General features: G+C 43.3%; 1 protein-coding gene across 1 annotated transcript; it reads right to left on the bottom strand.

The window, feature by feature from the left end:
• Window positions 1–418: 418 nt before the first annotated feature.
• On the bottom strand, window positions 419–23099 carry FSD2 (fibronectin type III and SPRY domain containing 2). Its single transcript, XM_067555745.1, has 12 exons — window positions 22323–23099; window positions 22138–22233; window positions 21071–21304; window positions 19360–19382; window positions 18093–18214; window positions 16447–16602; window positions 15413–15547; window positions 14067–14220; window positions 13379–13512; window positions 10724–10856; window positions 5389–5565; window positions 419–2030 (listed from the first exon to the last, which is right to left on the bottom strand). The coding sequence occupies exons 1-12, from the start codon at window positions 23097–23099 to the stop codon at window positions 1778–1780; spliced, it is 2394 nt and encodes a 797-aa protein (XP_067411846.1). The 3' UTR covers window positions 419–1777.
• Between the last annotated feature and the right edge of the window lie 224 nt (window positions 23100–23323).

Raw genomic sequence — 23323 nt, 5'->3', positions numbered from 1 at the left:
TGAGTGAAGCTGCCTATAGCCAGGATCCTTCCAGGCCTGACAGCTGAAATATAGCAAGCACACTAGAAACTACTGGAGCGCCTAACCATTTATACGTTATCCCTAAGTGAAGTCCAAACAGATAAATTGCAACTGAAATCAAATGTTGGGTCAGAGTACTTCAAACCTGGGTGGGGAAGCCCTCACACTAAGGGCACGATTCTGTTCCCTCTTGCTGCGGTCGTGAGGTGTGTGAATGTGAGAGAGAGAGAATAGATTTGTGAGTGGCAATAGTGTTGACACCTAGGGGTGTAAGTGAGTGTGGCTAGGTAGCTCATGCTAAAAATGATGCCTGTGACTTTTATTTGCAGGTAGCCTATTGCCATGAAGCCTAGTCTGCAGTTTTAGTGTGAAACTGAATGAGAAGCATTGGCATTTTGCAAAATTTCTTTAATGACTGAGCATATAATGCATGGTTGATTATTTCACAAGGCCTCTCTTAGAGTGGTAAAAGCTGATGATTCACTTGAGAGTGAGGCATATTTGATTATTTTGTTTCATAGACTTCATGCAGCTGCAAAAATACTTGACTTTAAGATCAGCTTTATGGTATTTGTGTAAATTATGAGCATGTTAAGTTTCATCTAACAACTGTATGGTGATTAAGCCCTTTGCTTTTCTGGTCATCTTTGTACAGTTCTTTCGTCAATCATAAATGAGACTAGAAATCACTTGCTTTTGTGAAAGCAGTGATTGTTATAAGATAGCGGAGTTCCTTGTGCACACGAGCAATGCAGACTGCCATCCTCGCTCTGGGTACCTCTGCATTTGAGCTGGGCTTTATGATTCCCAGCTTGTACAGATATAACTTGAGGCTAGCCACCTCCAGACATACCCAGAGTATCTGGGTGGGGACATTCTTGCCTGCCTAGCCTGAGTCGCCGCCCATGCTACCCCGGCTACACTGCTGTGTTTTAGTGAGCTTAGCATGGTTACATCTGCACGAGCAGGGAATCACACCTCCCAACTCACGTCCCCCTCTCTGTGTCAAACCTCAGCTGATGCAATCACCTTTAGAAAGGAGGAGGACGGTCGATCTCAGACCTGACCTTCTCGGGAGACTGCTGACAATGGAGCTAAGTGTAGTGTAGTGATGGCTCTTCTGATTAGAATTCCTCTCTATTAAAAACATGGCTGACCCTACTGACTAATTTCACATTGACCAACTTCTTGTCACTCTTAGCTTGGACTGGATTCAAACCAGTGCCCTAAAAGGAAGAGACTTTCGTTTCCCATGATCTGAATCCTGGAGCTATTTCCTCTGTTTCTGTGGGCATTCAGAAGCTCATAAGCTTACATCTACAGTTGAGGTGGGACTGAGCGCCCAGCTCAGGTTGAAAGATTCCTGCTACCTACACCTGAGAGCTTGAACTCCAGCCCAAGCCACAGTGTCCACACTGCTATTTTTACCGTGCTAGCACAAGCCTGTCCAGCTGGGTTGGGAGGCTCATCCCATCTGCAGGGCAGATATATTTTAATAATGCTGCCACAGGCTGAGAAACTTTGAGCTCATGAAGCCTCTGAATGATATAGAACAGATCTAGCAGTCTGCAGGCGCAATCCTGCAAGCCTTTAGCTGATGGCCATTGCCTTTCATAGATGTTCTGCGTGCAGTACTGGGCGGTTAAAGCATGAAGTGTGTGTACTTAAAAGGGAGAAAGTGACTGTGATATAGGGCTTTGGTCAGTTTGTTATGCACAGATGAGCCATGCTCAGCAGCTGCCACTCAAGCCATAGATCATAAAAGAGTAGTAAATGTGGGCATTGCAATGCCATTCCGTATCCTTAGGAAACCTGGCTTTTCTAAAGCAAAACAGGGATGCACGTAATGCTGGAAGTGAGCATTGAATGTATAAAGGTGTTGAGCAATATCCAGGTTGAAAAAAGACAGTTTCCAGTTGTCATAGTCCAGCAGGATGCCAATCCTCTTGGGGGGGACTGTAATCCTAATGTCTGGGGTTGTCCCGCTGTGCAAAAATTCATATTTGTGCCTGCAAGTTAAAAAGGAAGAAATGAAGAATGGTCTGCCACTTGTAGAGGGAAGCTGCTTCCAATGTCAGCCATGTCCCATGTACAGCCCCACCACTCCTGCAATATGCAGATGGTCCCTGCGCCCCCAAGTGTACGTCGAGCCCTGCAATACCATCCCACTCTACCCATGGCCCCACCCTGCAATGTATGGACCATCCCTCCTTGCCCACAGTGTATGTACAGCCCTGCCCCGCCCACAAGGCACAGACTGTCTCACCCCACCCACAGCATGAACAGTCTCTTTAAATCACTGCAGCTATAGTTGTCGGCTGCAGTCTTACTCACAATCTTTACACGGGCCCAGCATCTCCCCATCTGGGAAAAATCAGACTAGGGGGCTGTGACCTCACATGTTTCCCCCGTCCCTGCTAAATGCACAGGGGTTTGGCCTCAACTGAGCAGGTGACCAGAGGTGCAACAGGCATCGGTAAAACTTCAGAAGCCATCTCCTCCTCCATAGAGGAGCTACGTTGTGCCAGCTGCCTTCCCTTCCAGCTGCACAGTAGAATCCACTGCGGGTTAATCTTGCTTGCCGCAGCTTTATCCCCTGCTCAGAGCTGCAGTTGGATAACTGCAGGCTCTGGCAAAGAACATGGTGTAAATAACAACTGCTGTGCTACTCCACACCACCTCCCTAGATCCAGCCCTATTACCCCCAGAGCCCAAGTCTTGTAGAAGGTGCTCCAGAGGCCATAGATGCTGCTGAGCCATCTTGCCTGCCCCTTTGGGGGTATTGACACAGCTCGCTCCTGTTAGCAGATGGGGGAATTTAGCCCATTGAGCAACGGTTGTCTAATTTAATGGAGAGGTTGATGGCATCCAAAGTAACTGACACCAGTTGTAAGGCTGTGTTTTCTAAATTGCATCTCTGGCTGCTTTTCCCCAAAGAACTAATTCAGCCAGAATGTGCTGCTGAGAAAAACCACTCGGTTCCAGCTACTGCATATTCATTTACAAGATGATGATCTCGCTAAGTCATGACGCCCGAGATACAGCTAAGAGTCACAAGGGAATGGCATTCTGCTTTTAGTGCTTGTAATGGAGTCAGACCTTTTCTCCTCCATTGTCTCCATACAAATAAAGGAGCCTTCCTTTAACACTTGCTCAGACACTCGTAGACCAGCCCCTCGTGCAGAGCACTGCAGCCGGAAACCCGAGCCTTTTAACAGTGCAGAGACGGAGAACGCAGCCTGGGTTCCCGTGGGAGCACTTGGGAGTGGAAATGGGAACCGCTTTGCAGCAGCAGTAGTGATCCAGCATTTCACAAGGGACAGCTTCTTCCCTCACCACCCACTCCTCCCAGCCCATTCTCAAAGACAATCTGCTTTCCCTAGGTGTTCCCAGAGAAGGGCCTAAAAGTGACTCAGGAAGAGCCTTGCCCATGTCAGTTTATCTTCACCCCGAAGGTCCTTATTCATGAGATTCCTCCAGAGTCACTAACTACATGTCTTCGCCACATTTAGCAAGGACCTCAAACTAGCCTTCCTGCAGGGCAGAGGAGGTAATATGTTTAGTTTGGTCTGTTCTGAGAGGAAGCAGCAGCCCTTCCGCTGTGAGACGCGAGCCCAGATATTAACAGGGCTGTCACCTAGCCAGGGTCCAAATTGAGCTCTTGCTCCATTGAAGAGTGGTGAGCATGGAGAGCCCCTCAGCGCTCGTGCCCTGGGTGAGGCACGCAGGGAGAACACCTCAGGGAGCGCTCTTTACGCTTGCTCAGAGCAGTGCAGTGTGTGCTGCATCACCTGCTTGCCCCTAGGTGCTTGTTGGGAGGCAGGGCCAGGGGTCTTGGGGATGGGTGTGGGACCTGTTTGTGACCTTACGAATTCTGGTTGATATGACAAAGCTATGCAAACTGCTGTATGATGAATATCCCTCCGGTGATGGGTCCCCACTCCTGGCTGGCAGGGTTGTGCCACATGTCCATTAGACCAGAGGTACTGATGGGTCGTTAGAACCCAGCTGCCATCTAGTCAGAGTGAAGCAACTTTGGGCAGGGGGTTTGCTAACGAGAGGGCCTGGAGCTGGCAGAAGATGTCTGAAGGGGGGGAGTGAAGAGAGTGGAAATTCCCCAAGCAGGACAAAGAGAGAGAGGTGATAGAAGCAGGAGGTGATAAAAGGATGTGCAGGGGGACCAGTCAGAGAGGCGCGCACACAGGAAGTTTTGGGTTAGAGAGGGGAAGGGGTCAGAATAGGCAAGCTGGGGGTAGAAGGCTCATTGTTTCAGAGCCCAAGCCATGCACTGAAACAGAAGGACTGTGCATGACCCCAGACACTCCAGGTCTTAGCCCAAAGAACGCTCTGGACTGGTGAGGAAAATGAGGCAGGGAAATGTGTGTCAGGTTTTTTATATTTGTATAGATCTGCCTGGTTCTCATGCTATTAAGGAGCAAAAGTGCTGTAGATTCCCCTGCAAAGTGATGGTGTGTTATATGCTATGCCTGTTATGTGCTCCCTTGAAGAGGTAAACCAGAAGGCTGACATCTTCAGGTGGGGTTCTGGGAGACTGTGCGTTTATGTTATGGAAGAGAGGGTGTCGGATGGACTACATGGTTGTAGCTGTCAGGAGGAGGATCTAGATAGATGACCTCTATCCTGAGTGCATGCCTAGGGACCTCAAGATGCAGACAGTGCTTGGGCTGTGCTCAGACTCTGGAGGCTTTGAATGCATGGTGAACCAACAGCTGGATCCCCTCACAGCAGTTTGGTGAGTGGCCAAGAGGGGGCACTAGACTAGAGCCAGCCTCCTTGAGGCCACGTTATGTCATTGGACATACTACCCTGCCCACTGGCCCATGTGCTCCGGAAGCACTCGCTGTTCTGTCTGGGTCCTGACCTGCAGGCTGAGTTGAGGAGCAGCAAAAAGACACCTTGCATCTAGTTATGTCCATTTAGTGCCTCACGGCGGGGGGATCAAATAATTATGTACTTCTGAGTTTAGCCAAATCCCTGCATCATTTACAGTCTAAATGGATCCATCACCTGGCTCTATCCAGTTGGGGTTTGAACGAGCTAAAACGGGGTCTGTGACCAGCTTTTACAACACAGGTTTTGTTTGGATTTAAATGTTGAATGGCCCCACTTCATGGCGAGGTGGCTGCTGATGACTATGACCATTAAGCAGCTTTAAACACCTTTGTATACTGTTTCCAATACATATCTTTTCATTACCAGTTCACAGAGCCAAAGATGGACATTCACAGCCACGCAGTTCAGTGCCTGGCTCAGGTTTTTTTAATCTGCCCATCACTTTAGGGTCTGGATACCACATATAGCTGTCGTTCTGGGATGATCTAGAGTGCTGTAGCCTAGAGTGTTTACCTTGCGGGTGTGACAATATGCCTCATGCACCAGGATGAGTTGTTTGCCCCCAGGTACCCGTGTCTGTGAGTATTTTCAAAAGCCACGCCGACCCTGTATTCCATATTTTCATCGACTTCCACCTCCCAGTAATGCTTCCCTTGGAATGGTATCATGCTTCCCAGGATAGCAATGCATCTGGGGAAGGAAAATTGGAGCATGTTATTTTGTATGAATTCTCTGCATACTGTTTAAAAAGCTTACGTTTTGCGCACAAACATTAAATGTTTACAAATAAAAGCGGAGCTGGCTGACTTGTCAACAAGTGGGTTAGCTTCTTAGCAAGCATAAACTGATATAGCTCTCCCGAAGTCAGTGGAACTATGCTAGTTTACACCAGCTGAGGATCTGGCCCAGAGAATACAAAGGACATATTTACTCATCCTGTTGCATTTAATGAAATTTTAAAGGTTTATGTCTGTTGCATACAATACAAATTGCATACAATAAAAGTATGCCCTGGTATCTTACAGGAAGAGAGAATAGCAGCATATATTTTTTTGGTTTTAGGCCAAATAGTAATTTGCAAGAAACAAAGACCCAAGATGTTGCACATACCATTGTTATACCAGAATGAACATGGTGGGATTTAACATGCCATAGCTAGAAGGCCAGATAAATCAGGCTTGTGAGAGAGACTGTTGTAGCAGTAAGCTTTAGTTTCTGTTTGTTGTGCATCCGTTTCCGGCAGAGCATACAGCAAGCAGCGTAGAGCCAGACAGATGTGCTTCAGTGGGGCCTTGATCCTGCGCTCCTTGAAGTTGATAGCAAAACTCCCATTGACTGGAGGATCAGGCTTTATAAGAGCCAGCGCTCCAGCAGGATGGTTTTCAGCTAAAAATTCACAGGCTGGTTATCATAGAAAAGGCAAAATGTCTGGAAGCCAGGGCCTGATCCCCTGGTGTTGCACAGCCATGTTGTGCCATGCGGCTGGCAGAACCCAACCCTACAGCTGGTTAACTGGCCCAGAGCAGTCATGACCTACTTGTGGTCTGGAAGCAAAACTGGGGCCCTTCCAGTCCTTTCCCTGCTGCCAGTGTAGCACGGAAAAGGGGACATGGCCAAGCTAACTGTTAGCTGCATGTGTGTGTTTCTTCCCAGGGCTTTAGTGTTACCTTCCAGTTTGCCCCCACACAGACACCAACATGTTAGACATAACAGGGCTACTTAAGGAGTAGGATAAGACTCAGTGTGAGTAAGAATGGCAGACGCTAACCCCATGTTTGTATGCAGAGCAGGATGGGTGTCAAAACTGCTTCTGAATTTCTTCCTTCTTAATCTTGTCTTTATATCTCAGTGGCCCATGGGGCATTTAGACAGAGGCAGAGTTAATTTGTTTGGTACCTTTAGCAATTTGTATGCTACTAAAACTTCTCAACTACACTTAATCCAGGGCAGTGAGCCCAAAAGGGCTAGCCAGCTGTATTCAGTCTTCCTCTGGAAAGATACGTGCTGTAGCCCCTTCATGTCAGTGTCACAGAACAGAGCTGGTGCTAAATCACACAAATAAGTTTTAATTGTGGATTTACAGACTTTGTTTTTATTCTGTGGAAGTAAATTACAAAGGCAAAGGGCTTAGCTGGCAAAAGTACAGAGCTCAGCTGCCTTTCGGCATGATTAAAATCTCAGCAGGCGGGGAGCTCAATGGATGAAGAGGGACATACGCCATGAGAGAAGATTCCAAGACCATGCAATACCTAAGCAGCAACCACTTAAAGCAATTCTGTATTTCATTAGAAGTCCAAGTCAATGTCTCAAGACCAGGGAGAAAGACTGTTGAATTTGAATTCAGCTCATCTTTTGCATGTCCTGCATTTTTATGAGCTTGGGGGAAGCTCATACAAAATGCACCAGCAACAATTCTTAACTGAATTCAAATTCAACAGAGTATTACCATAAGTAATTACGGTTGCGAAGCCAGCATGGCAGGCCCACATCTGATTTTGAGGACAAGGAAATGCATTATTTGGTTTTCAGATTACATAAACTTTCAGGAAAAAAAGTTTGCTGTATGATTTCTTTGGAGCATTTGTATTAGTCATTTTGGCACATTAGCTGTTTCCAATATCCTGGCATAGTAGGGGGTTCAGAGAGATCACAGCAGCTTCAAAAACTCAGTCTCGGAGTTCAAAATGATTAGTGTGCCAGCACCAGCTGTTTATGTTCAATATAAAAGAGCCCCTGTCTGAACTCCCATTAAGAATCATCAGGATGACTTTAATGGAGAGAATCTTCTCGCTCCTGGTTCCTTTACCATTGTGCCATCTAGTTACACACACATCCGTAGGCAAAAAGGCCAGATGTTTTCCAGGTAGGGCTAAGCTTTGTTCGTTCTCCAGCCACTGCATTAATGCAGTGTGCATACTGCTTCTATGATATTTACCTGGCAGTGTCTGGAAATGGACTGTGTGTTGCTGTACCAAATGCACGCTTCAGCTGGGCCGTGCTGGGTTGGTTCTTTTAAATATAAAAAGGCCTAATTTTGGCTCAAAGTCAAAACACGTAGGGCCAGATTCTGGGGGCTAACTACTGGTCTGCACATGGGAGAAGGGTGCTGGAATAGGGAGGCCCTCACACAGGCACGTGGGCATTGCCATACTGGGCCAGATCAGTGGGCCGTATAGTCTAATATTTTGCCTCTGAGAGTAGCCAGTGTCACACCCTGCAGATTTTGCCCCAGACTCCAGTTTGGGCCAAGGTGTAATGCTGGGACTAGTGAAGTTTAAATGAACGCAACTAGATTCTAGTTTTTAAAAACTCATCTCTGCATGGTTAATAGAAAGGTATTTTTGCTGTAGTTTAATCTAAGCACGTAGGAAACAATGGGAGCCTGAATCGCATTTTCAGAATGACCTAGGCCCAGATCTTAAAAATGTATTTACGTGCCTAACTCCCACTGAAACCAAGGGAGATAGGCACCTAATTCCTGTCGAAAACTCCTAACCTGCTTAAGCACGTTTGTCAATCCCCTTGGGCACCTATTTTCATCTTTAGGTGCCTAAATACCTTTGTAAATCTGGCCTTTAGGCTACTAAATTGCACCAATTTTCAATGATTCTTTGGTTCCTAAGGGCAAGATTGTAAAAGGTATTTAGGCACCTAAAGATGTTGAAATCAGTGGGAGTTAGATTACCTACGTGCTTTTGAAAGTTCTGCTAGGGGCCTATCCGCATTTTTAGGCAACTAAATACTTTTAAAAATCTGGCCCTGAGATGTCTAAATACCTGTGAGGGTCTGGGCCTTAGTACCTAAGTCACTTTTGAAAATGGGACGTAGGGTCCGATGTCAATTTGAAGATTTTAGCCATGGTTGTTAAATCTTTAGTAAGAAGCAGGGTAGGTGTTTTCCTTTCAATAACGACAGATAAAAACAGTCCCAAATATCAGCATCCATGAATAGCAAGAACAAGGACTCAGACACATCCCTGTGTTCCATTACGTGTGAGGCGACATTGCCATGGCAACTTTGGCAGCTTTTAGTAATAGGGGAGAGAGAGCGCAGGAGGAGGGAACTCCCACCACCTCTGAAAGGCTCTGCAGTGTGTAAATGTTGGATCAGTGTATTAAAAGAAAAAATCTGTAATTATGCTAATTTTAAAATACTGCTGCTGCTGGATTAAGAGCGTATGGTTTTGAGCCGGTTTTTTGACATTTATCTTTGTGCTTTGGGCTCTGTGCAGAATTGAAGGGGAAATGAGTTTCAAAGGCAGAGGTCAGTCTCTATGCGTAAGGGTCATGCAATGAGAAGGATGATGTAAATGATATAACACAAGCTGAAGCAGTCACAGAGGAAATTCTAATGATGCCACAAAATGAACAGCAAGCAAAACAATATGAAATTCAATAACAATGCCCCTCTGAATGCAGGGGGGAGGGTGGGAAGAGTTTTGATAACAAAGCAACAGAGCCTGGAAATCGTTTAAAGGTGTTCTACTCTGAAGATGGACTAAGTTAAAAATGAGGCCTTTTCGCTAATGTCTGAGGGTCAGAGTCTCGGTTCCCAAGCTATGCTCAGCGCATGCACGGTGTAGAAGAGGCAAAGGTGGCTTTTCACTACCTGTCTCCCCTCTTCTGGGCTTGCTGGAGAGCTAACATTGAAGTGAGTTTAAAACAATCACCTCTGTGCTGAAACTGAGCTGTGGGAAGTTTCAATCTCCAGACAATTTTTTCAAAGGAGATGAACACAAGGGATTACAATGCAAGTGCTGATCTGACCCTACTAGAGGCTTGTTACTACAGCTGAACAAATAATGGATATTGTGGTTCACCAGCAATTCCATAGAATCTAAACAAAAATTTGTTTCATGTCATAGAACCATAGAAGATGAGGGTTGGAAGGGACCTCAAGAGGTCCTCTAGTCCAATCCCCTGCTCAAAGCAAGACTAACCCCAAATAAATCATCCCAGCCAGGGCTTTGTCAAGCCACACCTTAAAAAACCTCTAAGGATGGAGATTCCACCACCTCCCTAGATAACCCATTCCAGTGCTTCACCACCCTCAACCACCATCCTCAACTCAATAATGACTTTTTTTTTTTAATTTTCAGCTATTTGAAAAGTCAAAAGAAATTGCCTTTTGGGTCGAATAAAACATGTTGTGACAAAATCAAAAGATTTTTTTTGAATGTTGACCATTTTAACCATTGTTTTTTAAATACATTTAAAGGCAATTTTTAAACAAAAAGTTGTTTTTCACTGAAAAAATCAGTGTTTTGTTTTGAAACTGTTTAAACTAAATGGTTTGGGTTTTGTTTGTTTATTTGTATTTACCCTAACAATTCTATGTGATCCACATGAATTTACTAAATGCTTGTGTTGCTGAATCTGCGGGGAAAAAAGGTTGTGTGATAAATTTCACCCGCCTCTGGCTCTTATCAGCCTTATGATGTGAATCACATCCGTATAATGGTCCTACCACATTCCACAGTGAATAGTGATTTTAGTGACCCTATCTAAAATGTAAAGGGACCTGATTTTTTCAAAGAGCAGGTGCTCAGTCAGCACTGAAAAATCTGGTCCCTCTAAGGTGCATCAAATTTAGAACCCAAAAATGGAGGTATCTATCAGCACTTTTGAAAAATGAGGCCTCTATACATTATATACACAGTGCTACAAGAGGAAGATTCATCCCTGAGGCTTTCATTTGGCATGGTAGAGGTTAATCTGTGCCTAGATTGAACATGAAAAGGTATATCAAGTCAGTAAACCTTTAAAGAGGATTTAAAATTCTTGCAAGGAAACAAAAACAATCAGCCATGAAAAATGTACATCTGTGAATGCTAAGTTCCTACATATACCTTGTAAAACTTTTATCATGGAAGGGCAAAGCATATTCTGGGTTTTCTATTTCACTGCAAACAATTGTTAATCCATCTTCTAGAACAGACAGCAAAGGATGGGCAGTGTCCTCATCAAGATAAAAGTAAGTGCCTGTAAGAGAACAGAATGGTTGTAATTTATTTCAGTCTCAACACCCATGAACTGCATAACGTATACATAAGACAGGATTGGGCAGGAGAGCAGTGTCTGGATCCAGATTAGGGTTAGCAAGGGTACCGGAAATGGACTGGAGGCTGATCTTGTGAGTTTCCTCCATTACAGGCCAAAAGCTTATCAACACATCTCTTTGTCCACAGTCATCCTGATACAGAAAACAGGCCTCTATGGCAGGGGTGGCCAACCCACGGCTCGCAAGCCGCATGCGGCTCTTTGCTCATACAGATGCGGCTCTTTGTTCTATCAAATGCGGCTCCACGCATTGTATGGGGCGCCAAAAATTTTTTACTTTCAAATGTGAAATTGACAAGCTGCTGTCAAAATTGATGGATCAGCGTGAACTTTCGGGGGAGGGTAAGGTAAATGTGTCTCTTTTTGGTATCTATAGCTATTTTGGGGCTCTTCGTCTCTGACTGGTTGGCCACCACTGCTCTGTGGCCTAGGACCAAAAGTCAAGAGTTGGGCTGAGAACCAAGTATTAAGATGTGACGTTTTCTAAGAAATACAGGGGAGTTTTGAAGTTCTGGTTTTGGCTCATCTCTATCAGGATCTAAAAAGTTTGTTTTTTTTTTAAAATAAAACTGACTTGGGCAAAGGGTTTAAATTATTCACTATGACCTCAATCCTCAACTGCTGCCTGTAAGTGCTGGTTGCAGAAGCTGCAATGGAGCCATTTGCAGCTCCCCAATCTAGGGCTTTCATTCCCTAACATAGTGTTGCTCCAAACGAATACTGGCTGACTATGGCCCCAATGGGTCAATGTGCCCACAGGAGATCACCACACCACAGGGCACTTGCTGTCTTCATACCGCCTTCGTCCCCTGCAAAGCATCCTATTCCTGGGAAGCTGCAGCTTGACGATGCACTACACCCTCCCCCCCCCCCCCAATTCCCTCCTAGGGGGCCCCTATATAAGGAGCAATCTCCTGCTGGGAGGATCCACCAGTAGCACAAAGGGGCCAAAGCAGGCTCACAGTACAGTCAAGATCTTTTTGCACTAGAATCTTACTATAGGTAGCTGCTGATCCAGTGGAAGCAAAAGGATGCTTTTTTCTAAATATGTCTATGCTGTTATAACCAGCAGAGAAAGAGAGAAACTTGGGCCCCAGTTCATTTTTGCAGTGCAGCTACTGTACACTGGTTCCACTAGTGTGAAGTGGCTATCAAGCCACTGTAGTTGCTTCCCAGGGAATTCCTCCTACCTAAGAGGGTTCCCTAGCAATTGTGGAGAAGGCATAGCTGGCTGCAGGAATGCTCAGTGCATGGGGCATGCCAGGATATGCTAGGGAGTATAGAGGGGATGGTGAAGTACTGCTGAGTTCCAGCTATTACTAGCTGCTACCATGGCACCTTGAGTTTAAAGGCAACTGGATGTAAGTTAGAGCAGTCCTCAGGCTGCTCTAACCTGACTAGGGACCAAAGTAACTTTTGGCCAGCCCAGCAAAGGGGAGGCACATAAGTGGCATAAAGTCACCATTGTCCTGTCTCCCATGAACCATCCCCTAAGCCTGGCACTGGTGCAGGGATGCTTTGTGCCCAGGGCATGCTGGAGAGTAACATGTGCTGCAGGGGTAATACTGAAAGTGCGTATTTCATCCCCAGTAAAAGCACTTTCAGATGATAACAAAGGCATCCATTTTCACTGCTGATGACATTCTTAGCATTCCAGTTTTGTGTTACAATTTCCAGTAGTATCTGGAGTTTGCATAATGTAGTCTTTGCGAAGATAAAAAATCTTGGCACTGATCCCAAGGGAAATCAGCATAATCAGAATGCAGTTACTTCAATACAAACAACAGCATGGCAATTATTGGCATGTATTACTGAAAGCAAACACATGCAGTGCAGCAGAAGTCAAGTGGCTGTTTGTAATTTCAAATATCTAGATTGATTTATGCAGATTGAAATGTCACACACTTGATGATAACATGATTACAATTGTGGAGTAAAAGGAACCAAACCACATATGACACACTAACAAAATAGAAATTCTGTGCAGGAGGGATTTGCGTAACTATTATGAAAAGTGCTGATTGACTGATTCTTCCATAATTCCCAGAAGCGTCATCTTTACGAGGCAGTAACTCTGGGACTGAAGTAAAATCAACTAGCCTTCTTGGATTGTCTGCATGTCAGAATTTGATATGGTGTAGGTTCATGGATAAATGGGCAATATCCACAGTCACTGGGTTGATTTAATCTCTCAGCAGCGTTTTGAAAAATCAATCATTTTTAAGCAGCAAATATAATCCACAGACATTATTTTGATATGTAGAGTTAAAATGATACATTTCTTATTACAAGAAATTCAGTTCACAAAAATACCAGAAGTGGGAATAGGCACAAAAGATTTAGGGCCTGATCCAAAGCCTGTTGAAATCAATGGGTATCATTTCATTGATTTCCCTGGGCTTTGGATCAGGCTCTTAAAGCTTATTAGAGATTTATGACAGTACCTGTGGTGTGGATAGAGACAGGCTCACTTCTCTCACTCGGACCGCCCATGTTTACAGCTCTCACAGAGATAAGATAACTTTGTCCTGGCTGCAGCTGAATTAGAGATTCACAATTAGGAATTCCAACAATAGATCTGTAGAAAATAAATACATGGAAAATTATGAGCTGCATAATAAAGGTAATTTTTTGAAGTTATTTTTCCAAACAATACAAGACAATTAAATGATTTGCTTCTCTTTAAACCTAGAACAATTTACTTTATTTTACCCTTTCCAGGTTAGTTGCCACCAGAGTGAATATTAGGAGGCGGGGGGAGGAATGTCTGTTTATTCAGATTTTAAAATTACTGCACTTCACCCACATTCCAATCCCTTGTAAATTCACTTTCTGCAATCAAGTTTACTAACGTCATAGAACGTGATCTATAATCTTTTTATATGGAAAACAATGTTTGTTTGCTTTCTGTGCGCATTCACACCAAAATACTAATAGGAGTGGAACTTATCCAGTCAGGGAACAAGGAATATGCTTGTGATTCTCCAACGCTTGTGCTGTGCATCATGCATTTGTATATTTCAGGGTATATTGTCTCATCTTTTCAGCCTAAAAGTGCTTTGAATATACTGCATGACATATGACAGGAGATTGTGTCACATCCCCAGGCTGTGTGATAGGTTACTGACTCACTCTGTAATGATATCTCCATTCTCTCCATTTGTTAGTTTGGACAATTCAACTGTGTAGGAGTCAACAGGATTCATGTTTCCAGATTCCCAGCATATTAGTGCTGCATTTTCACAGCTTCGGCTCTCCTTTCTTTTAACAATAGGTGGTGAAGGAGCTAAAATATAGATAAAATAGAAGCTGATTCTAAGCCATTTTGTTACAGGATTTGCTATAAACATGCTTTGTAAATAACACTCCTGGGTTGTTGTTTAATTTCCACAGAACTGATTACTTGATATTAAATAGTAAATTAAACTCGTATATGACCTCCCCAATGTAGAGCAAACTCTTGGGTAGATAAATGCTGGTGCTAGTCAGAAGCGTTATTTGAGCTGTTGAGTTTATGATAGCAACCGCAAAACAATTTTTCAGAAAGAAATGTGGGTGCTTGCTGGTCCAACACTCCTCTTCTTTGTTCATGTCAGTTTATCCTTGCCATTGTCCTTTATCTTCACTGCATGAATTATTAATTTAAAACAACAGAGCATCAGCCAGCTACCCTAAGGGCCTAGGAGATCTTCTGGAGTGAGTTCTCACTCTAAATTGCTCTTGGGGAGTTAGATGCTAATGTGTTAGGAAAGAGAACCGCAAACCAGGGACTGTGCTTGATTCTGCGGCATTTCAGATTTTATGAGGCGTTGCACAGACTCTAATTAAATTGCCTGTGATTTCAGAGCATTGCCTATTCAAAATGCTCCTTGCACTCACATTTACCTTTACAAATGTTTAAATTAAACCTGAGCACTCCTGAATTTTGGTGAAGTTTGGAGCCAAATCCAGGTGTCATGCCTGGTCCCCTCATTCTATAATGGGCTGAACCAAAACTCTGGATCTGAACACACCAAAATGTAGGGATGCTCAGATCTGGATCTGAACTTTATGGCTCAGACTCATCACTAATCAAAATCTACTTTTACTGCCCGTGATTACAAAGTGCTGCCTGACAGACAAAATGGTAAAAACTTTACAAACCTGTATTGTCCATTACTTAGATAGGGGAACCAGCAGAGCTGGGTTCCATTCCCAGCTCTGCCAATAACTTGTTTTGTGTCCTTAAATAAATCATTTAACCTCTGTGCCTCAGTTTTCCATCTCTAAAATGAGGATAATGGGCCTCGTGCCCGTTCTCTATTATTGTAGTATAAATCAGAAGTAACTCCACTGAAGCCAATGGAGTTACACCATACTAAAAGCACCATGCCAGCAGAATCAGTTTGAATAAGTATTATTATTATAAAGCCCAGAGAATGACATTAACTTCAATATTAAAGTCACTTATTCATATTATAGCCATGAAGTTCATTTACCTGTCACATAAACTGCTCTTTCACTCACTGGGCTGACGCCGGTGGTGTTTAAAGCACTGACCCAAAATTCATATTGTGTATTAGGCACCAAATTAGTTACTGTGCAGTATGTTTCTTTCACTTTTAGCATAAGCTCTGAAATGAAAAACAACAGGTAATCATGCATTTTCTTTACACAGACACCCATCCTTCTGAATCACTGCCCCAACTGAGGGAAAACATGCTTTTTTATTATGCTCTGAGCTGAGTGTCACACCATTGATCTGTCTTGTTCATTTGGCTAGCTCTGAGATCACATTGTTCACTCAGTCATGGTGCAATAGGGGGTCCCTTCATCCATCTGTCATATATGGGGACATAAATGCAATGAAGCATCAAATTCTGTATTATTAATGTTTTCCAAACAAAACAAAAATGAATGGCTAAAGATGAAGGTTACTCACCTGCCACTGGAGTTTCTTCAGGATGGACTCTGCACATTCCCATGCACTGGCCGTTTCTTCCAACAGTGGAAATGTACAGAGGCCATGCAAAGAATGTTGTTTTCATTATTTGGATCTTGTAAAGTTTAGATGGGTTTGACTTTCCTTTCTAAACAACCCATTTAGCACTCTCAGACTTCCATCGATGCTGGAAAACTGACTTTGCTCTGGAACGGTTTTCAACAAGAGAGCTGACACACGGTAAGTATTAGCTAATGTAGTTTTGTAAGTAGGGTAGCTGCGACATATTGGGAAGTGCTTTTTTGTGGTGTGGGGCAGGAAGGAATAATTGCAGTCTATTAATGGCATTGAGCTAAACTGCAAAATGATTGTGGGTTCTTAAGTTGGCACAGAGATAACATGGTGATCTGTGCTCTAAAATACCTCATGTTGGATCAGCTACCCCTACCAGCTATCCCTGGAGCACTAGCAACAGCAGGTACAGCTATATTCACTGAAACCCTTTTTGAGACTGGTGCTGAAAATGGTTTCAGGATCCAGTTGCTTTCTGAACTAGAGCCTTCGTGTGTCCATGAGTCTGTGCCTTCTTACCAGCTTGCTCCTCACTAGGTGTGTCGTCGCTGACTTGTTTGTAATACAGCTGGTAGAATTCGACAGTGTCATCTGAGAATAGGCCCCAGCAAACCCTCACGGAGGTGCCAGTCGCTGAGTTGGGAGCTTGGGGATTTATCACCGGGGCAGAAGGAGCTAAAATGAAGACAGATATTTCAGTTCATGAACACACGTCAGTGATGGAGAGGAACAGGATCTTTCCCTCTTTAATATTAAAGGGTGTGAGGGTACTATCTCTCAATGGAATCGTGGTATGTTACTCACAGACAAAAACCAAAAAGGTATCTAGGGGGCGTGGACATAGTCCCGTTTCAAACAGAACTGCATTCATGTGGGAACCTTTCAGAGCGCATCAGCAGGGTCCACACAGCACTGTTAGAGAGCAACAGCTGTAGCGAGTGCTCTACAATTTACACCTCTCTGCTGCATATTGCTGCATGGCAACACAGAGCCCTAATTCTGGTCAGAGGCCACGCACACTGGGTCTGATTCTACCCCACTGACACTGGTGTGCACCAGGAGTAATATCATTAAAGTCAAAGGTGTAAAACTGGTGGGAATGAGGATCAGGCCCCTTGTGGTTGGTCCAAACTCACCCACTTCCTGGGATTTGTTTTGAATCAAATCAAAAACAAAAACTTAAACCCTAGCCTAAGGCATCTCCCTAAACTTGGTTGTCCCATGAGCCAGCCTGAGAGCTCCTGGCCCTCTGCATATAGGTGAATTTGACTCTTAGTGAATAAGGGAGGGAAAACTGGAAGCTGACTCATATTACACAGGATGCAGGATGCTTCAGAAGAGAAGTCTGTAGTGATCTGCACTGTTGCATACCAACAGGTAGAGCTATTAGTTCTAGTATTTAGGAGCCTCTGGAGGTAATGTTGAATGCACAAATTTAAGGAAAGAACATGTCAGACACTTGGCTTGCATAATGCTCAAGGGCAAACAGGTTAAATGCACCTTTCATTGCACCAATACAACTTTTTAAAGGTGACCAGCAAAAAAAAATTTAAAAATGTGCCATGTCTTTTCTGATTCTTTATGATATATAAAAAAGGCCTGAAAGATCTTATTTTCAAAGGGGATTTTTTTTTAATCACTAGAAAGTCAACTCTTATGTACCTTGTTTTCCTTTGAGGAGTCCATGGATTTCTGGAGAGCTACGGGATAACATCAGAAGAGCAAGCAACCAAATCTGATTAATTGAGAGAAGGGGTTCAAACTGCTTAAAACTTTTGGTTTTTGTTTTGTTAATCTCTTAGTACAATGAGCTGGAAGAAAAGACAACTGTGACAGAGTCAGCACCTCTGCTACTTCAAGCAAAGGCTGAGAAAACTCTGAACCCACTTCTCTGAGTCTTCCAATAAGTTATCCTGAAAACTAGGGAAGACCGTACTTGACAGTGTTGATCATTCTAAGGTTAAAAAACGAGCAGAAAAAATATCTATGAAAATAACTTTCAAGCCTCTTTTAGCGATCATAAATATACAAACAAAATATAGGCACACAAGCTAACTTTTTGCCCTTGCAAGTTCCCTTTAAAAGAAGTAATAGGCTTCCCTTCAACATGACACAGTTAATGAGTTTTAAATAGGATTAAAATAAGGATCAAATAGAACGAGTACCTGGGATGGTATTAATGGACTCCATTAGTTGTTGAACATCAGAGAAATCTATGACTCTGTCTTCAAAGTGTGGCAGAGTTGAAAGCTCTAAATCCATATCTTTTTTTAAGAATTCTCCCAACCTGTAAGTGTAAAAGAGCCTAATTCCTATAAGATGCTCGTACCATCCTCTCTGAGAGACCTTCAGGCCACAATATCACTGTCAACAGGAAGATGAGAGCTGTTTATTTTACCATTCAATAGAGAACCTGCCTTATCTGACACTCTAAAAAGAGAGCTGTGTCCTCAAAACAATGTTTAGATGATTGCACAAGACATACCTTGGCTTCCATTTGTCACATAGCTCACATCATTTATTCAGAACTGTATTCTTGGACATGCATGAGATTAGTGCTCAAATTTCTTTATAGCCAAATTGGGACCAAATCCTGTAGCTAGTTCTTACAGTCCATCCCGTTGTCATTCTTGGTCTTGCAATGGGTTGACTGGCATTCTAGATAGGGTGGTCCCCATTAAGCAGGTGACAGAGAATATTTTCCCCTAATGCTCTAATTCTGAAGGAAGCAAGCTGTTGTCTCCAAAAACTGGCTTCTTGTTTATTATTCATAGTACAGTAGCCAGGTCAGGGTCTTATTGTAGGTGCTACACAGTTAAGAAAAAGGAGGAGGAGGAGGAGGGAGAAAGACCTTTTTTCTTCTACTTGTTTTTTATGATGGACTGAAGTGAATTAAAACATACATTTTGCAATTGATTTAACATATCCCAGAGCTCTTTCCTGACCATTACTATTTTTCATGCTCTCAGTTTTGAGCACCCATGGCTGTATTTGCTAAACCTCCTTATTAATGTATAAATAAGCTTGTTACTAATCCGTGTATTTAGAGAGTCCAGTTTAGGCGGATTTGTATCCAGAGCATTTCTTTAAGATCTTGAGCAATCCTGTTTTTCAGTCACTACAATCAGTTTTCTATCGTTAAACCAAAGAGACACTGATTTAGTTACGCTGTGCCTCTTATAGATGTGCTTTTTCAAGCTGTTAAACTTGTTTTGGAGACGTTTCCAGGTGAAGCTGAAATTATAGTGAAGAAAGATTTGACGAGCTCTAACTCCTAGCTTCAGTAATATTTGGTGCACCCCTATCAAATGTAGAACATTGTCACAAAATTAGTAAATATTTGAGAACACAGGATACTCAACCTTAGCATTTTCAGAAGATTATTTTGGATGAGAAGGAGTGAAAAGCAAACCAAAATACTACTGATCTTACCTGTCAATCATGGCTACTGCAGCCTATAAAAAAAAGTGAGAAAAAACATTAAGATAGAAAGTCTTACACGTAGTAATTTAGCTTATTAACCCAAATGCAGATTATACAATTGCAGATTTGTCTGACTCAGTTTGTTCCAAATGCTGCTATGTAGAGCTAGATAGCTTGTTTTTTCATAACACTTCTGATACCAAGAATGAAGCCCAGGCTTATTCTTATTTTCATCTGGCTAGATCCTGAGCTAATTTGCAACAGGATTGCATGGGATGTAAATCAGCGCCAACCAACCTCTGTCCCCACCCACCCAGCTTTTACTAAATCAAGAGTCCAAAGACTTGCTATCATGCCCACAGAGTGGCTCCAGCAGAAGAAGCAGCATCTTGGAGGAGAAAGGGCACATCTGTGGCGAGATTTGTATGAAGATACATCTGCTGAATGACCTGTCTCCTTTTCCTGGAGAAATAACAATGCCCCCCACTCCTGGTGATGGAGATTTATTTGATGGCGACTGAGCACCACACATGAATATAAGACCGAGCTGCCCAAACTTTACCTAACTGAGGGCTGGCTGGCAATTTTCCAGGAGCCTGCAGGCCACCTGGATTTGAATTCAGTGAGGCAGGCTGTGGCCACTCTCATCTTTAATATAGATATGCAGCCCATGGAGAGCCCAGGTCACAGCATGTGATGCTCCATCTCAAGCTGAGCAGCATGGCTGAAACCTATCATGTGCACAAGCTTGTGATCAACATCTATTTCCTCCCCTCCAGGCTACATAAGGGGAGCATTCTGACCTCTGAAGAAATTTTAAAAAGTGGTTACTAGGGCCAATGCAAAACTAACTTTGGGCTATTCCCAACGAGGGAGCAAAAAAGGGGAATGTCAGATCATGAAAAGAGCTCAATAGGCCAGCTTAAAATAGCAAAGAGATCCAGGAGGTTGGACTTCAAGTGATATATGATTTGATTTTATTTTTTTGTAATGTCCAGCTCAGAAGTTGCTTCTGCTGTGCTATAGAATTGCTCCCCAGGCCTTCCTCTCCCCCTTCACACACCAATCATGGGACAGCTAAGATTAGAGTGATCACTCATCGGCTTTGAACATTCCTGTTATCTCCCAGAGGAGGGGCACCTGTCAAAGAAAAATATTTCTCTAATTTACTTCAACGGCAGGTTTCATTAATCATTTCGCAGGAGTCCCTCATATTTGTAGGTGGGGCCTCCTGTTTAACTGTATATTTGAACTTCCTAGCAAAATGAACAAAACAGAGCAAAGAGAAACAACATCCACTGAAGCAATTGCATTAATCTGCCTGCTGTGAGCCCACACTAGAGCAAAAAAGCTAAGCTTGCATGAGGCAATGAACACTGCTAAGCACTTCAAAGGTTTCCTAAGTGGTTAGCCTTGGAGAACAAACACTATTTTTCCCAAGCCAAAATGACACCCATGAATAATCGAGTTTATCGGTGACAAACCTCTGCTGATGCATGTTAGTAATGCGGAATGCATCATGATTGAGTTAGTGCCATGTGCAAAGCACCTGCAGCACTGACATCATAAACGTAGCAAGTGGAGTGAATGCCCAGCTCTGAATATTCTATGGAAATTCAGCCTTTCGTGATCTTAATGGCGGGTCCTTCTACTTTTGACTGGGCAGAATTGTGGGGAAATAGATCATCCTTAAGGGGTCTCGCCAGTTTAATTTCTTTACCTTTATAAAATCAGCTTTCTCCTTGTCCTTGCACAGCTCCTGAATTGTTTCCATCAGCTCCTTACAGGTGTCAAGATTTTCTCCGCAACTGACCAGTTGCCCATACAAGGCTTCCAGCTTCTGTTTCTTCTCTTCACCAAGGGCTTCTGCCTCTTCTTCATATCTCTGAGCTAATGTTTGCATCACTTCATTGTAATGCATCTCGAAGTTCTGCTCTTGCCTCCCAAAGTTCTCCTGGAAGGCATTTGGGTTGTATTTTATTCATCTAAGGCCCGAACCAAAGCCCATTGAGGTCAGCAAGAAGGAAAATCTTACTGATATCAAATCGAAGTGATTGTTACAACAGAGACAATGTTGTTACATATAGTTCCTAGACTCTGCAATATCATCCATCATTAGATTATAAATAATGACCCTATTTTATAACCACTGTTTATTAAGCTACCCAAGCTCCACAAAGGCACTGGAGATGCTAGTCATTCATTCCAGATATAATGCAAACATAGTAATGTATAATAAAAACAATAGTGTGGATAAAACCAGCTCTAAATTAAAAAGTGGAAACACAAATAGATGTACCTTCCAGTTATAATGATTAGGTCTTTCCATCTATCCACTGCACGTGGGGAACTACAGCACACCACTGGGGACTCATGCATTCACTCTAGGGGAGGTGAGCAGCTAGTGCTTGCATCCTCACTCTCTCTAAGTGGGGGGGGGTCCATTGGGAGGGAATATTTGAGAGGAAATCAAAGCTTCTGTGCCAGCAGCTTTCCACTGTTCAGCAGTGCTGCCACCCTCAGCTACTTGTGCTACTGCAACCTCCCTCCAATCAGATTTGTCACTGTTGTGGCCAAGCACCCTGGGATGAGCTGGAATAAGCCAAGTTTGAATCTAGCCCTTGATCTACTGCAGTGCACAGTATCGTACCATTTTGTCCATGGTAACCATGGCCTCTATTGCTGTAATTACTCATCCTGTATAAAAACTGAACAGTGCAGTCTTGTCAAAGCAGAGTACCCAGCTGGTCCCACATTGCAGAGTTAACCAAAGAGCAAATTGCTTACCTCTACAGTGATGAAAATTTCCTCCAAGTGACTGGCAAAGTTTTCCATTTGAGCAATCTGTTCTTCTAATTTACACATGTTTTTATGAATCTCCTCCTAGCAAACACAACATTATTATTAATAGGCTTGAACACTATTTAACAGATATGCAGAACAAAGGAAGAGTCCTCTTGGATTAGTCTTACCTTTGCACTTTTCACTGCATTGGCAAGCTGGGTCACCTCATGGTCCTTATGATCACCAAACAATTTGTCAAATGCTCTAATTGGAATCTTGCAGGTAGCACAATAAATATCAGCGGCTTCCTCGTCACTGTTTGCCTGAATACTCTGCTCATCTTGCCTGCCATAACTCCTAAGCTCTTCTCTGGCGCTTGCATGATTATGCAGTTCATCATCTGCTCTTGCATTGCGTAGGTGTTCATGTTCATCTTGAGAACCCTTGCCAGGAAGGCTCTGTTCCTCTGTGCTTTGCATGTGCTTTTTCTGCTGAGAGTTGTTTACTGGTGAACTGCTCTTTGGTGCATTATATACGGAGCCATATGATCCCACTGCTTCACCTTCCTTGTGAGCTAGTGTCGTCTTGCTCTCTAAAATCCCAGCCGTAGCTATATTCCCACCCAGGAGTTCACTCTCTATTTCTTTATCCTCATCAAGTCCATATAGTTTTGTTAGTTCATCAACTTCCTTTTCCAAGTCATATCGACTTTGGTCAGAACTTGGAAACTCTTCGCCTGGCCCTGTTGACTCTTTGCTGGTTTCGTCCAGTCCTTCATCTCCTCTTCCAGATAGCTCTTCAGGAAAGATTTCTAATCTTTCCTTTGATTCATAGAGATCCATGTGATAAAACGTTAAGCCTTCAGGCTCATTTTCATTAGATTCTGGAACCATCGTGGAAGCTGATGGATCAGTGGCTTGGTCTAAAACAGCTGTATCACTGCTGAAAACAAATTCATTCTCCATTGCAGTGGCAGGGCTGGATAACAACAGTACTGTATCCCTAATAAGGTCTTCCAGATGACCAGAGAAAATGTGTCTTAGTCCTTCAGAATACAAAGAAAAGGATGTCATGTATTTGCTTTAAAATGTGCAGACAGAAGAAATTGTGTTAGGACTACGGTGGATCTGGAGCTAGGTCCTGCATGGAAAATAGCAGAGCTAGTAGATGGATTTCCCAACAACACTCT

Source organism: Emydura macquarii, unplaced genomic scaffold (genome assembly GCF_026122565.2).
Source record: "Emydura macquarii macquarii isolate MOO-44397 ecotype Brisbane River unplaced genomic scaffold, CSIRO-AGI_Emac_v2 contig_1644, whole genome shotgun sequence".
Lineage (NCBI taxonomy): Eukaryota > Metazoa > Chordata > Testudines > Chelidae > Emydura > Emydura macquarii.
The sequence above is the reverse complement of the archived record's forward strand: the minus strand, read 5'-3'. Positions and strand labels throughout refer to the sequence as shown.